General features: G+C 40.6%; 1 protein-coding gene across 2 annotated transcripts in view; it reads left to right on the top strand.

Annotated features, from left to right (window-relative positions):
- Positions 1–16,257, top strand: part of LOC118735653 (sodium/hydrogen exchanger 9B1) — a 55,958-nt gene that overhangs the window by 38,431 nt on the left and 1,270 nt on the right. For both annotated transcript variants that reach the window (XM_036465540.1, XM_036465539.1), the window contains exons 4-6: positions 8,040–8,294; positions 8,380–8,552; positions 15,204–15,971. In XM_036465540.1, coding sequence (XP_036321433.1) covers positions 8,040–8,294; positions 8,380–8,552; positions 15,204–15,971 — 1,196 coding nt within the window. The remainder of the gene's footprint in view (positions 1–8,039; positions 8,295–8,379; positions 8,553–15,203; positions 15,972–16,257) is intronic.

Consider the following 16,257-nt stretch of genomic DNA (forward strand, 5'->3'; position numbering starts at 1 on the left):
TTTATCTTAATACCTTAAAAACGTGTAGACTTATTGAAAAATGATAACTGAACGTGAGATACTAAATTTAATAACCCTTAATTTGATATATCGTCCTATTTATAACAATTAACGCATACCATAGATATTACAAGCCAAAGTTAAATTTTAAAAATTCATACACTTTGATTCAATTGCGCGGGCTAAAGATAACTTTTAAATTAATCTTTCGTGGCCAATAACAATTGGCTTAGAGCTAAGACATGATAATATTACTATTACAATACGGTCAAATGCCTTTTATTTTCCCCCATACAAAATCGACCCAGCCTAATGTACACAAATATTTATATCGTCGCTTGGCGCGCAATATCTCGTTTCCTCCAAATGTAATACCACGTATGACGTGGCACAGAAAAAAAATAGTTTTGGTTACCTCGTCTCAATGGGTGCCTACTCCTTAAATTTAATGGTGAGTAAATATAGTAGAAGCCCCTATTTAGTAAGTTCTATGAAATTAAATTTTGTTTGCTATTTCGGGAAATTTTGCATTTGGCGGATTATTTGCTCACTTGTGTGCTTGGTTGCGGACATTTTGCAACTCCCGTCTTTTCTTCCATGCGGTTCCATGTTGTTGTGTTTCTCTCTCTGGGCGAGCAACTGAGAAAAGTTCCGAACGCTTTTGACTTGCGTACTCAACTTCAACTTTAGTTCAGAACTAAAACAATGAATCCGCCTTTAAAAGCTCCAGTGTTGGCCCGCTAGGAAAATATGATAGCCAGGGCTGGCAAAAATATGCCGGAAAAACCTGAAAGTATGCGCTATAAAAGATTTGATTAATGACCAAAATGTACTCTTAAATATGTTAAGTCAATGAAGTTTTATATATTTTTTACAATAATTTTAAGCTTTTCAAATATTTGAATATTTTTGAGAGAAAAACGATATGGACAACGATATTGAATGACATCGAGGTTGTTATTAATAAGTTTAGACGACGCACGTAATACGATCTCCCAATCGTAATTGGCTCTCTCATTCATAAACTGGCTACAAGAGTAGTAAAGTCTATTTCTTTAACTTTAATCGAATAAACTTTTAATATATTTTTTATGAAGTAATTTACAATATTCCCCCATGTGCCTAGGCCCAATTTTATCAGTGCCGGTGAAATCTTTTTCGCGCCCACTCTTCCTTTTCTCTTTATTTTGTTTATCGTTACTATAATTATTGCAATTATATTTGCTTACATGCATACTATAAACTGTGGCTTGCGACAAGCACGTGATTTGCAATGCCTATAATTATTGATAAAGTTTCGCAAAATAACTACATATATAGTTTCCAATTATTTCCCGCGAATAATCAAAAGCGATTATCATATAAATACACGAATGTACATACAAATATATATAACTACATCTTTTCGCACAACCCTGTAGGAAAATTTCGCGCTCCGAGTATCAGAATGGAAACGTTAAGACACAAAGTCAATGGTATGGAGCGGAAATGGGTCCTTATTGCTCGAAAACTATCAAATTTTAGCCAATGGAGACTTTGTAAGACAAAAGTCTCCACTTCCTCGTCGACGTATTATGAATAAGAGAAGAAATTAGAACTAAAATTTTCATTGAGCTTTTTAAACCTATTCATGCAAAAAGCACAGCTTTTAGCTATATTCGCCATTAAATTTTATTACGAGATTTGCCTTTTTTTAGAAAACTTCCTTATTATTTGCATATTTTTTTGTGCCGCAAATACTTACATATTTTCTTTTAAAGTTTACAGTGGATTCAGAGCAAACCAATCCTTCCAAAGAGTATAGCCTGGTCACAGGGCCCAGACAGACTCTAACGACAGATATAAATACAAAGACAAAGGCAAAGCAACAACAAAGACAAATGTAATGTAATGTAAAAATACAGACAAAGATTAAGATTGGGATCTGGAGTCTATATCGAAAGTAAAGGGGACCATCTTCGCTTCACTTTTGGGGCACATGACTCGGTATCTCAAGCGGAGGTATTAGCAATCCTCATGGCCATGAACTACGTTGTGGAAAATAGGTGGAGAAACAGGAGTTTACGTGTCTGGAGTGATAAATAGCCAAGCTGCACTCAAGGCATTAGCCAGCCCTCCAACTATTTCCAAACTACTTCGGCAATGCAAGTCTCGACTAAATTATGTTGAAAAAAAAAAACATAAGAAACTTTTCTTACTCTGGGTGCCAAGTCGCTCGGTAATACCTGGTAATGAGGCATGTGACTATTTAGCCACAGAGGGCTCGCACCAGTCCACAATTACGTTGCACTAATACCTGATGGGGAAGAGGATGAGACGGTGGAACACTTTTTGTGTCTCTGCCTCGCCTTTGAGGAAAGGCATGTGGTTTTTGGTAGCGATGTAAAGAGAGCGCTTTGAGAGATCTCTAAATATTTTTTGATTTCGAAATAGAAAAACTGGGTATATGTTTTTCGATTCGGAACATTCCTAGGGGGAATGCATTTTTGGACCACTCTAATTAATATACATAGTGGAAATTTTTTACACATATGTATGTATGTATATTAGAAAATATTTTAAAATTTTTTTCCTTTCTAAATTTTTTTCAATGAGGACCAACGCACTCAGTTTTTTTCAATAGAAAAATACAAATTACTCACACGCCTACTTGGCGTTTTCCGTCGTTTGTGTTTGTTTTTATTTGTTTGCTTTTACCTGGTTTTTTTTTTTTTTTTTTTTTTTTGTTTATTGTTAATTATTCTATCAATTAAGGCAAGCGCGTGTATTTACTCAGAATCTCACATGACATGCATGTGACTAATTTAATGCTTTAATTAAGTTAAATATTTGTTAATTAAGTAAACATGGGCGTCTGCAAACATATTTTGGGGATTTATTTTCGCTTAAAGTACCGTATTGTTATTAAAGAAGACACATATGCAAATTAGGGTGGTCCAAAAATGCATGTGAAAAGGGAAAGTGGAAACTTTTATGCTCTCACGCCCTAGGACTGTACCGAAAATTATACCCCTATTTTTTTATTTTGAAATAAAAAAAAATATTTACAGGTCGCTCGAAGCGCCCAAAGTTTTCCATGTATTTTATATGGGGAAAAACAACCAATCAAAAATCTTTAGTATTCAAAAATGGTTAATATTGAAAGCCTTCTGAAGAAAACCAGAGATTTCCGATCGAAAAAAAATTGATATTCAAGAATTCTATACCATTTCTACGAAAAGGTGTTTTTTCCCCATATAAAAATACATGGAAAACTTTGGGCGCTTTGAGCGACCTCTAAAGAGCACCTCAAGAAGATCTGAATATGATCCTTCAGTTGAAGTCGCCACAAGAATTCGTGACGGGGCTGCAAAAGCGGCGCTTTATTTAAGGAAATAAAAAATTGTGGGGCACGCAGCGAACTTGAGTCCGATATGGACACGGACACTGATAACATCACGTCATTGTGGTGCTTCCACTTTAGAGTTATTATACGATTTCCAGATAGGGAATGGTGGGTGGTATGATGGCCTAATCGACGGATAATGATGGCATTTCCATCTACACACAAAGATTCAAAAAGTAGATGGCGTGCTTTTCTATTCATAGAATCTGCACGTACGGCAATAATGTCGCCTAGATAACCATCGGAGTTTCTGCAGACAGAGATATTTGCCATAAAAAAGGCTATTTGCTTTATAGGAATATTTTTAGGAAGTCTCTGTTAGGATCCAAGATACTGAAGACAAGATTTGTTCGGAAATGTTGCTCATCGCTAGCATCACTGAGTCACATTAACGTCTTTTCGATTTCTTGACCACTGTAGGGTATTCCAGGCGGAGGTGCTGACTATCCCAGACTCCACTTGGCACTTGGCAAGAGGAGTCAAGGAGTAAATATGGGCCTTTATCTTCTATGACAGTCAAGCAAATTTTGAAAGCTCAACACAAGAGATGCATTATATAATAGAACTCTTATGGGTGCCTGGGCACCGATTGAAGATAACAGAGAAGGCAACGAATTGGTCTGGAATGTTACCACTGCTCGCATCTATAGGTAGACATAGCAATGGACACTTATAAATTACATACAGCTTGTGGTAGGAACAGCATCCTTCTGTGAATCCGCAAGGCATGCGTTGCGCTCTTGCGACAAAAAAACGCATATCTATACACTTCGGATTAAAATGGAACAAGGTATTCCGACAGGTCACTACTTATTGTGGTACCTGTTGATGCGATAGCGAAGAGGAAAGTGAACAATATATTAGGGCTGTTCTGGATGTTGTAGAAATGGTTTTGGATTTGTAGTTGGAAATGCATTGCCAATTTTATGTACTTACTTTACTTTACTTGTACCCACATATGTATATACGTATGTATGTATGTAAATTATATTGGCACTCGATTTTACGCTTTTGCAATCAGACAAATGCGATCACTCAATCAGTGATTAACCCATTCCCGCATACATACTCGTCCATACATATGTACATATGTATGTATATAATTTTATCTGCGCGTAAGTCAATTCATCATGAGCGATCGGTGCCTACGTGCGACTACTCTACTGTATATACAACTGAGTTATACATTGAATCAATGCACTTTTTTTTAAAGCAAAATCTTTTTTAAATGCAGCATTTAATTTGTCAACTTTGATTTTGATGAGCAACTAGCCAATGCCCGATTTGACTAATGCTTGAAGAAATCGAAGTGATTCTTAAATAAAAGCCAGAGGGTCAGCCGCAAAGCGAGCGGTCTGGCAATACATTACATTGTTGATGATTTCTTAAGTTAAACCGCTACATTTTTGCCTCGCATGATATGCCAGAAAATTCAACGTGTATTCGCAATAAAAGAAGGTAGACTTAAATTGTTGTGTTTACTGTAAATATAAATGTATATGCATACATACATATGTATTATATTCATTCTATGTACATTAGGATGCATCACTCAACATACAAAAGACAATCGGCACTGTTCTAACGGAATTATAAAATTTTGTTTATTTTATGAAGTAAGCCAAAATAATTCGGTAAAACTTTAAGATTTACGAAATAAAATTAGTTTTTAAAAATATTTGTTGGCTAAAACACCTCAGTTGATAGAAAAGTTTAAGCTTACAATTTTTAAACATTTTATCAACTTTTTAAACATTTTATCAAAGAATCAAAATAAGATTTTTGGAGTTATTTTCAGCTTGGTCGAGCTCACGTAAATCTTAATACATATTTTCAAAAAACATTTTGGCGCAAGTCTTAAAATATAATAAATTTTATAATACCAGTGGAATAGCCACAACTTTTTTCGGTAAGGCACCCTAATGAATACATATATACACATGTTAAAACGATCAGCAATCAATTGCGGTTTGATAGCAGCAACACGAGTGGCTGATATATCTCCCGGCCTACAAAAAGTTAGAAAAAAAACTACAATTATTGGCTAATTTTGTAGACACAACAATATCACAGTGATCTTGCAATTATTTTTTGTTGATAACACAGGTTTACAAAAAAAAAGTGTATGCATATTAAACCAAACCTATATATCCCTAAAAAAATGTATTCAATTTATTAAAAAATTTTGTTTGTTTTTGTTGTCGCTGAATCCGAACATGGGGGTCCCTTGATTCCTCAACGTCATCTAGAAGTCGTGCTAAGGTGATCCCAAGTTAAAATCCACAAGAATTGTACATATTGAATTTTCAGGTTTATTCAATGAATTTTGCCCTACTTGACCTTCAACTGACCGCGAACCTGACGTTTTGGAGGCATGGGCGTAGTCAGGTAGGGGCAGGGGGGTGCTCGAGCCGCCCCCCCCTAACTTTCAAATTTTCCTTATATATATATAAAATAGTACCCTGAAATGCCAGCTTAATAGGGTCGAGCATTTGGCCTGCACTGAAACATGAATGCATGGAATCCACGAACAAGCGATACAAGACCGGTATGATAGGCCGTCTACGCCCAAAAGCTGCGGGGCCGAGAAAAACGCGACGATACCCCGAGCTGTTGGGCTAGTAGGCGACCACTGGTGTAAAGCAGACAGAGAAGGACCGGCATAGTCACTACGACAGGCCGTCTAAAGCTTCTCGGAAGAGTAACGGCAAGCATGTAAGGCGCTGAGCTAGTCGGCTAGGTATGATACATCTCAGTCGTGCAGGATGTTGCTCAGAGACGTTGAAAGATATCTGACCGTGACGCGCTTCTCAAGCGCAGTGATTATTATGGCCAATAACAACTGAAAGGTGGAAATGTGTAGAAGGGCTGCTAGCCTCAAGATGAAGAAGATGCATGAAGAAACTGGCAGACATTTGCTCCTTTTAAATAAATGAAAGATTCGACATTGAATTGACACGGATGCCTTGAGATGGCGGAAAGGGCTCTGATCCCCATGATACTGGAGGTTAAGGCATGAATCATATTTCTGCAGAGCCAAACCACGAATATTTATATCACAATATTTTATAGCGATCCTCGTACCGAAGCCTACGGAGAAGAGAGCAGGCTAAATAACACATATGTAGGTCTTAGAACCTAGGCAAGGCTGAGTAAAGCTAGAGGTGTAGAAAATCCAGCGCCGACCTGATATTGAAGATCCTATAAATTTCCGTAAATAGGAAAATAAAAGGAGGTACACTTTGTCCAGGCTTAGCTCACTCATCAGCCAAGCACTAAATAACATAGATAGGTCTCTGTTCATTCTTTATCAGGAAATATAAGCTTTCGGACTTGTCTAGACCTAAGCTGAGAGAAGCTAGTCCAGCTGATACAGCTGATTAGGCGGCACCTGGCGCCTACCACGCTCCCTCTCCTATTGGATCTTTACGGCAATCGTTCTCAAAAGAGTAGAGTTTATATAAATTATCACTTGCTAGTATAACTCAGAATAATCTCCACCATATTTGGTGGCAGCTGCAAAAACAGGGTACAAGAATTCGCAATCTTTTCCAACGCTGCGCTTGCTCCTGGATAAACACAAAGATAAAAATTAATATTAAAGCTATGATTAATATTAAGATTAAAATAAATGTTCCTTGTTACGGGTAACAGGAAGAAGGAGTTTCACTTCGGTATGGCGGGGTTCCACACAAAATTTTTTTCTATTGTTTAGGCATTGCAACGTTTGTGATTTTTGGGGTTTTCGAGAATTTTTCGGGGTTTTCCTCGGTGGTTTTTCGTAACCGTCCTTGTTGTTTTATTTTTCTTAACTTTTTTACGTCCTTCGTGTTTTACTTTTCAAAATTTCCCGATATTTTTCGGTTTGTTTCGGGACATTTCGCGTCTTTTTAGGCCAAAATATAGTGCATACATTTAAAAATTAACTGGTTAATGAAAAATGTAAGTCGGTGAAAATAGTTAGTATCATTTGATGTAAACTTTTTGGATATCAGCTAGAGTAGAAGCTTTTAAAACTTCATATAGATTTCGTCATCTCCCCTAAACCTATAAATAGTCTAGACCGGTGGCGGGCACCTCGTCGCCCGCTGGAAAAGCTCTTTTAATCGTTGCATACATACATTTTTGTTCGGATGCCTGCAGAGGGAAAGCTCAATCTGCTTATCGGTGATCTAGACCACTGATGATCAGAGAGAGCTTTCACCTATAATGAAAGCTTTAAAAAGAGTCTCTCGCGAAAAATGTTTTGGCGGTAAGATTTAGACCAAATTTGGACACTTCATGGGTACCTATGAGAAGCTTTTTAAGATAGCTATACATTTTGTATAAAGTGGTGTAGGGTAAAATCTTTCATGGACCAATACTGATATAAATTTTACCCCTACTATCGATACCGTAAAATTAAGGCTTTGTAAAATTAATTTTAAAATAATTTTGTTTGTAAGAAATTATCTAGAGTTCGGACACAGTGCAAATTTATACGACCCCTTGGTAAATACGCTATGTAATAATAATAGGGCATTCAATCTAAAACGAATTTTCGTTCTAACCCGAACAGATTTGCATGCAACACTTCTAAAGCAATATCGTCAAATTTTATATTCTTAGGTACTAAAAAATCTCGTTTGCTCTTTCGCTATCGCTTTTCGTACAGGTGAGAACAGCCGACCCTACAGATCCTCCGCGCTCGACAATTTAAATGCAAAAATCTATCAACATCAACAAGAACAAGCTCTCTATGAACAAGGCAATAAGTTGGAGGAATCTTGGATATATACATTTTGCCTGAAATGTCGTGGCGAAGAAAATCGCCCCTCATGGGAGCCACCTTACTGGCAAAAAATTTGCCCCTACCCGCTATGTCCCTCATTTCGGCAATTCTCGCGGCTTTGTGTACTCATACTAATTGGTGAGTAAATACTTAGTGAGATGAAATTTCTGAACTGGACTCAAGGGCCACTATAACTATTAATTATAATCTACTTAAATTACAGGTGTGCTCATCTGGTTCACCGCCTATGTCATCATCGGCGATTCAGCTGCCCCTGGTGGACAGCTTTTCAATTTGGTTGTACTTGCCGTGGCAGCTAATTTTGGCGGTTGGCTGGTATCGTTGACGACATTGCCGCGTCTCATTGGTATGCTGCTCGTCGGCATAATTTTTCAGGTGAGCTAAATGAGTTCATTCTTTCGGTATATGTACATATGTAGATTTGTAGTAATCAGGCACAATCATTCAATTGTTAAAATTATTTACGACCGATTTGTGATTGTGTGGGCGAGTGTAAATTTGTATATAAAATCAGCGGCAGTCTAGTGCGCGTCTAATTTGTATTTTAAATGAGGGTTTTGACGGCTTTTTTTTTTATCTATGTATATTTTGTTAGCATTAATGATCACGAATTATAGTATGGTAATTGCTTTACTATCATATGGATGTGTACATATGTTTGTGCATATGTATGAGTGTATGAAAATATTTTGGCATGTCATTTTCGTTATTGAATTGTTTTTATCACACCGGAACTAAGAAAAACAACTATGGATTGCTTAACATCATTGTTGCTAGGGCTGGATATACATACATATGTTATCTACAGACAAGGTAGAAGAGTTTTTTTTTTTTAAAGATCGCTAGCTGAAAACAACGAACTTTCTTAAACATCTCAAGCTTTTTAATTAGATTTCTTAGAAAGATTTTGAGTCAGTATTTTTGTAGCCCTTTCAATTTGAGTATAACAAAATGAAAGTTTGGAGAAGCAATGACTTAGATACCATAGATTTTTGACAATTTTTTTTTTTTTGCCAAATATCCGAAAGTCCTAGCTACTTCAAATTAGCACTTTATTGTACTTAAATTGAATGGGCTACAATGATGCCTTCTCAAAATCTTTTTGAGAAAGACACTAACAGTACTTCCACGCAAACAACTTGTATACTCAACGAATAAGATCTTTTGATGTTTTTTTTTTTTTGTTGAAAATGATTAACCCCACAAAGATAACTCTGCTAAAAGTTGCTGAAAAGATAACCAAACGTCTGTGAGACATATAATAGTTTGCTTGCATTAATTTTATGATAATAAAAATTGTATAAACATTTTTTTCAAAGATAGGAAGTCTTTATATATTTATTTGTTATTTAAGCGCATTTTATTTAAAAATACTTTTAATTTAAAATGGAAATACCACCGATTTCAATCTTCATTTCGCGAAAAATGGAGCTAAATGTTTAAAAAGTATATTCATAAAAAATAAAGTAGGTTGAAAAAGCTTTATAAATTAGCATTTTCATAAAAATTTTCGATTTATAAAACAGTTAAAGTCTTCTTTATTTTTTTATGAATTTTGGTGTTAGATTATAAGAGAAAGCATGGTTTGTGTTTTCTCCTGCAACTGAATTCCGTAGGTCCCGATCGGTTTTATAATAGTAGAGTATAAGAGGAGTTATTGTCAGTAGATCATTTAGAGCGACAATTCATAAGCGATTGCAGCTAGGGAGTTTTAGTCCCAGGGCCTTTCTTCTTGTAAATATATCCGTTCTCGAGGTTAACTTTCTATCAAGGTACATATCAAGATAATAAGTCTCGTTACTTTGGAGGATATACCTATATTATCCTTAATTGTGGGAAGTAAATTTTTACATCATATTTTTTGACCCCTTTAACCCCAACGTCGTTGCTTATACAGTTGAAGATATCACATATAAATCTTTGGTTCCGATTGAAGTCGGTTAAGGCGTGTCGCACAGGGGTCAAAGTTCAAATTACACCATGAAGACGTCTTAACCGACTCCAATCGGCACCTTGATACCTTCGATTATGGTAGTATCGATTCGATTTTGGGTATTAAATGAAAAAAAAATAAAAATAATTTCAATTTTTTGAGTCTCTATGGAGGAACTTTTCCCACTGTGCGACAGCCCTTAACCGTCTCCAATCAGGGCCAAAATTTATATGTGGTATTTCCGATTGAGAGGGTGAAACAGAAAAAAATCGTTCGTTTCATATCAAGAATTACCCTAATGCAGGTATATATACCATTGAGTTACACGGGCGGGCAGGTATATCGTTTGAGGGTGAATGCCACCTGGGCAGATTTTGACTCATTGGACTTTATTCGCCAATCTTTTAACCAGCAAAGGTGCCGACGGCGATTCCTTCTGAAGTATGTGTAGACTAAATTTAGGATTGGGCCCATAACGCTTGCTTGGGATGCGCCTGCTAAGCATTGGTGTGGTTTGGACGGATCAATACCCTGCTTGACGAAAAAGTCATTCCCACGACAGCCGGTTCTACGTACCGGAATGACTCGGGTTTCACCCGACCAAGGGCTGTTGTTTCGGTGATCTAACCCGGTTTAGGTCGGCGAAGTATCTTAGAAGTTGTCCGTCCATAGGCTACATTCACTACGCATTCTCCTACTCAGGGCTGGCATCGAGTCAAACCCTGGGCCAGAAACATACACCTGCTGTGTATGCCGAAGACGATTACACCACAACTCCACCTCAGTCAAGTGTAATGCCTGCGAGGGGTGGAGTCACCTCAGGGTCTGCTCGGGACTACGGACACACAGACAGTGGACCACGTCGTACGTGGCCCCCTGTTGCTCAAATAGAGCAGCTTCCACGGCTAACCATAGTCTGCCCGTGCAGCCCCACACACTCACACAGCAGCCACACACAGTCACCACAACACAACAACAAAATAACACCACAGACCGTACCACAGCCACCACAGACCACATAACACACACAACCGCACCACCACCCACACGCCGCCGCCAACAACTCCTGGTTCCCCCTACAATCTGCACGGTATGTCAGACCAGGATATTCCGTAATGTGACATCAGTCAAGTGCAACACCTGCCTTGGCTGGTGGCACTTTAGGGCATGCTCAGGTCTGCGTACCACGCGAGATTGGACGGGGAACTTCGAGGGCCCGTGTTGCGCTGCTCGGTCGCAGACTCCAATTGCGACGCCCCCCACCACCACCACAGGGCGGCAATCACCTCAGCAGCACACACAGCCAACGGCGGCAAGAACATACACCTCACTCACACCCCACATCACGACACGTCTCCCGAACCACATGAAGCTCCTTCAATTCAACTGTAACGGGCTACAGAGCAAGATTGAGGAGATAACCGTCTTCATGTGTCGGCATGGTATATTAATAGCTGCGGTCCAAGAGACGAAGTTGCACAGCAATTCAACTTTGTTGAATTGCGCCGGGTACAACGTGCACCGTCGAGATCGCGAGCGAGATAATGGTGGTGGCTTAGCGTTCATCACGCACCACACCGTGCAATATCGTCTTATCGAAGCAGACATCGACCGCAGGGATACCACCCTAGAATGTCAGGGCATCGCTATCCGGTCAGGCGATGTCGAGCTCGAAATATTCAACATATACATACCCCCTGTCACCTGCTGCCCGGCAGGATATCACCCTGATATAGGTGCGCTCCTCAGAGGTGAAAACCGTATGGTAGTAGGTGACTTTAATGCGCACAACGATCTTTGGCACTCAAGCCTGTCAAACGATCGTAGGGGAACAGACTTGGCTGAGCAGATAGACGATTCGACATTCTGCACAATGAACGACGACGCACCCACCAGGATTATGGGTAACTGCAGTAGCTCGCCAGACATCACAATAGTCAGCGCTGGTCTGATAAACAGCATAACGTGGCGACCTATGCTGACTCTAGCATCAGACCATCTACCCATAGTCATCTCGATTGATAAACCAACCGACTTTGCCTCCGCCAAACACCGGACCTATATCAAATTTTCTAAAGCTGATTGGAAAGGTTACGCGGAGTTTACCGAAAACACCTTCGCATCGCTCCCCACACCAACCGACGTCCATCTCGGTGAACGTAAGTTCCGCAGGGCTATCACTGCTGCTGCAGCTCGCTTCATACCGGCAGGGTGTTTATCGGACCCACGTCCAAACTTCCCTGCCGAAGCGGCTGTTCTAGCCAATGAGCGTGACAGCCTTCGTCAGGCCGATCCCGGAGATCCCCGTATCAGGGATCTCAACGCGGAGATTCGGCAACTTGTAAACGTACATAAGCGGAAGAAGTGGGAGGAGCATCTGAAGACTTGTAACTTCACCTCTGGTGTGAGCAAGCTTTGGTCAACCGTGAGGTCATTGTCTAATCCGACGAAGCACGACGACAGAGTCGAAATTTCCTTCGGCGACCATGCTTCGTCGGACCCGGAGCGATGCGCGAGCTTTTTTAGCCGGCAGTTCATACTGCATCCTCCGGTGGACAAAGCCAAGCGTCGAGTGACCAGAAGGCTGCACAAACTGCCAACAACTTGTGCCCCCCTTGCTTTCACTTGCGGTGAAGTTCAGGTGGCCATCGGGAAGGCGAAAGCCTCCAAAGCCATGGGTCCCGACGGAATATGCATGCTGGTGCTGAAAAATTTGGGTCCTGCGGGGGTAGCGTACCTAACGGAGGACCTCAATTTGTCAATGGCCACTCTCATCATCCCAGACATCTGGAAGGTGGGGAGAGTGGTCCCACTGCTCAAACCGGGGAAACCTGCCAACAAAGGAGATTCGTATCGTCCGATTACACTCCTTTCCCCGGTAGCGAAGACACTCGAGGCCTTGCTACTCCCGTACTTCACAAATCACCTGACCCCAGCGATGCATCAGCATGGTTTCCGTAAAGTGCACAGTACAACAACAGCACTTAACGCCATAAACACTCAGATAACTCGTGGCCTTAACCGTAATCGTCCCTGTGAGAGAACGATCCTAGTAGCGTTGGACTTGTCAAAGGCGTTTGACACCGTCTGCCATTCCACGCTACTAGAAGATATAGAGGCCTCCTCTCTCCCACAGAGGCTCAAACGGTGGTCGGCAAATTATCTGAGTGGTCGACATTCGTCGGTAATGTTTAGAGACAAAACGAGTAAGCAGCGAAAAATAAAACAGGGGGTTCCTCAGGGTGGTGTCCTTTCCCCGCTACTGTTTAACTTTTATATTTCAAAGCTCCCTCAACCACCAGAGGGAGTCTCGATTGTCTCCTATGCCGACGATTGCTCGATCATGGCGACTGGGAATGGAATTGATGACCTGTGTTCGAAAGTAAACGGCTATCTCTCCGAACTTTCTCGCTTCTTCACTGCAAAGTGTCTAGCCCTCTCCCCTACGAAATCCTCCGCGACCCTGTTCACAACCTGGACGAAGGAGGTCAGGCTACCGCTGGGGATTCACGTCGATGACACACCAATTCCGACGGTGAATAACCCCAAAATACTCGGAGTAACTTTCGACAGCCTGCTCTCCTTCTCTGCGCACTCAACCGCTATTGTCAATAAAGTACAGAGCCGCAACAAGGTCCTCAAGTCGCTAGCCGGCAGTACTTGCGGCAAAGACAAAGAAACGTTGCTGGCAACATACAAGGCAATAGGCCGGCCGGTTTTGAACTACGCAGCGCCAGTGTGGTCGCCAGGGACTAGTAGGACGCAGTGGACGAAGCTACAGACTGTACAAAATACCGCACTCAGGACAGCGACGGGATGCCTCTTGATGTCGCCTGAACACCACCTGCACGGCGAGGCGCAAATGCTCCCGGTAAATGAGCATAATATATTGCTCCGCAAGCAGTTCCTGATCGGGAGCCACAGAAGTGGCCACCCAAGCAGACAGCTGCTTGCAGAGGAGCCCTCGCCTAGGCACGTCAGGAGGCATCTATATGAACTAACGGACGAAGTCCAGAGGTTCATTAAGCAACCTCTGGACCCGACAGCTTACAGACAGGCCCTGAACGGCATTCACAGGGACTCAGTCTCGAGTTATGTAGACTCTAGACCTGTGAATGCCGTTCTAGGCACACCACCCCCGGACATAGACGAGACTGAGCTTCATCTGCCTCGGGAGACACGCACTACACTCGCACAACTTCGCTCCGGCTACTGCAGCAGGTTAAACTTCTACTTGAGTAGGTTGAATGAGGATGTGCCGAACGAATGTCCGGCATGCGGAGAGACCCCACATGACTCGAAACATCTCTTCGCATGCCCGGAAAACCCGACAACCCTAACGGCCTTGTCCCTTTGGGCAAACCCCGCAGAAGCTGCACGCTTCCTAGGGTTGCCGTTAGTGGAACTTGACGACAACGACTGAGATACCAACCGATCTGGGCGGGGTTGTTGTAGCCGCTACAACAACAACAACAACAAAGTAGCGATTTTTAAGGTACGACTGAATAAATATATAGAAGTTAATTGGTAGTGTAGTTTTATTTTCATAAAGTAATTCATCGTATCAAACGCGGTCGAAAGCTTGTGAAATATCGGGGAAGGACTTGTTCAATTGTGCTGTATTTTTTCCTGAAGCCAAATTGATGATCGGCGGCAGCTGTGGTGTGATGGTTAGCAGTGCGTGCTACCATTCCGCAGGGCCAAGGATCAAGCTCGGTTCAACCCAACATAAAAAAAAAACAAAAATAAAACAAAACAAAAATAAAACAAAACAAAAAAAACAAACAAAACAAAAAAAAACAAACAAAACAAAAAAACTAACAAAAAACAAAACAAAAAAAAACAAAAAATAAATAAATAAAAAAAAAAACTTTTTTCTCTAAAAGTGCCCGCCGAGAAAATCAGCTTCTCATAAATATACAATCGCCGTTGTGAGTAGGCGTACTTCTGTAAACAAATGGAAAAAATTTCTAATTCAGATGTGTACGAAACTGCGAGTATTTGGTTAAAGTTACAATTAAGAAACAGTTACTAAAGCAAACATAACTGAATACAACATTTTCTCTCTCTCTCTCTCTCTTTCTTTGTTGCAGAATGTTGGCTGGGTACATTTGGATGGAGATTTCTCGCGCGTTACAGCACATTTGCGCAAATTTGCGCTTACCATTATACTTATTCGAGCTGGACTCGAAATGGAGCCTGAGGCTTTTCGTAAGGTCTACAAAACAATACTTAAACTTGGCATTATTCCATGGTTCATGGAGGCTCTTATCATTTCGCTTACATCTCACTGGCTCTTGGATTTACCTTGGATCTGGTCATTTCTATTGGCTGCAGTAATTGCAGCCGTATCGCCGGCTGTTGTTGTGCCTTGTCTTCTTCGATTGCGTTCGAAAGGTTATGGCGTAGCCAAGGGTATACCCACCTTGATTATCGCCGTTTCCGGCATCGATGATGCCTTATCTGTAGCACTTTTTGGCATCATAAGCAGCGTTATGTTCTCGGATCGTGGCCTCGGCTATCAGATTTCGCAGGCACCTGTGTGTATCATTGGTGGTCTTGCATTTGGCGTCATCTGGGGTTATATGGCGCGTTTCTTTCCGGAGAAGGGTGATGAATATGTTGTGCCACTGCGTACTATATTATTATTCGCTGGCGGCTTAGTTGCCATTTATGGCAGTGATAAGATTGAATACGAGGGCGCCGGCCCGTTGGCGGTCGTCTTTTCGGCATTTGTATCGAACTTGTTCTGGTGCAAACAAGGTTGGGAGGTGGAGGATAATCCAGTGGGCACAGCATTCGAAATCATTTGGATGGTATTCGAGCCGATACTATTTAGCGTTACAGGCACCACTATTAAGGTAGGTGTAGTATGAGTGTTGAAAAGTTGAAAATACAAATTTGAAATTAATAATTTTTTTAGCCGACTTCACAAAATCAATTCGGAATATACATATATATTTTTTTGGGACCACGTTACACGATTTCTATAAATTTTTTTTTACTTCACAGGTGGTCCCATACTAATTTGGTTTAAATCCGATTATTGGATCGTGAAAAAATTAACGATAATCTTAAATTTTTATATAAGAATTGAAGTGAGTTTTGTTTTTTCGCTTAAAAATTACTAGTTTTTTTTTTGCTTCG

Source organism: Rhagoletis pomonella, unplaced genomic scaffold (genome assembly GCF_013731165.1).
Source record: "Rhagoletis pomonella isolate Grant_MI unplaced genomic scaffold, Rhpom_1.0 Rhpom_scaffold_00003, whole genome shotgun sequence".
Classification (NCBI taxonomy): Eukaryota; Metazoa; Arthropoda; class Insecta; order Diptera; family Tephritidae; genus Rhagoletis; species Rhagoletis pomonella.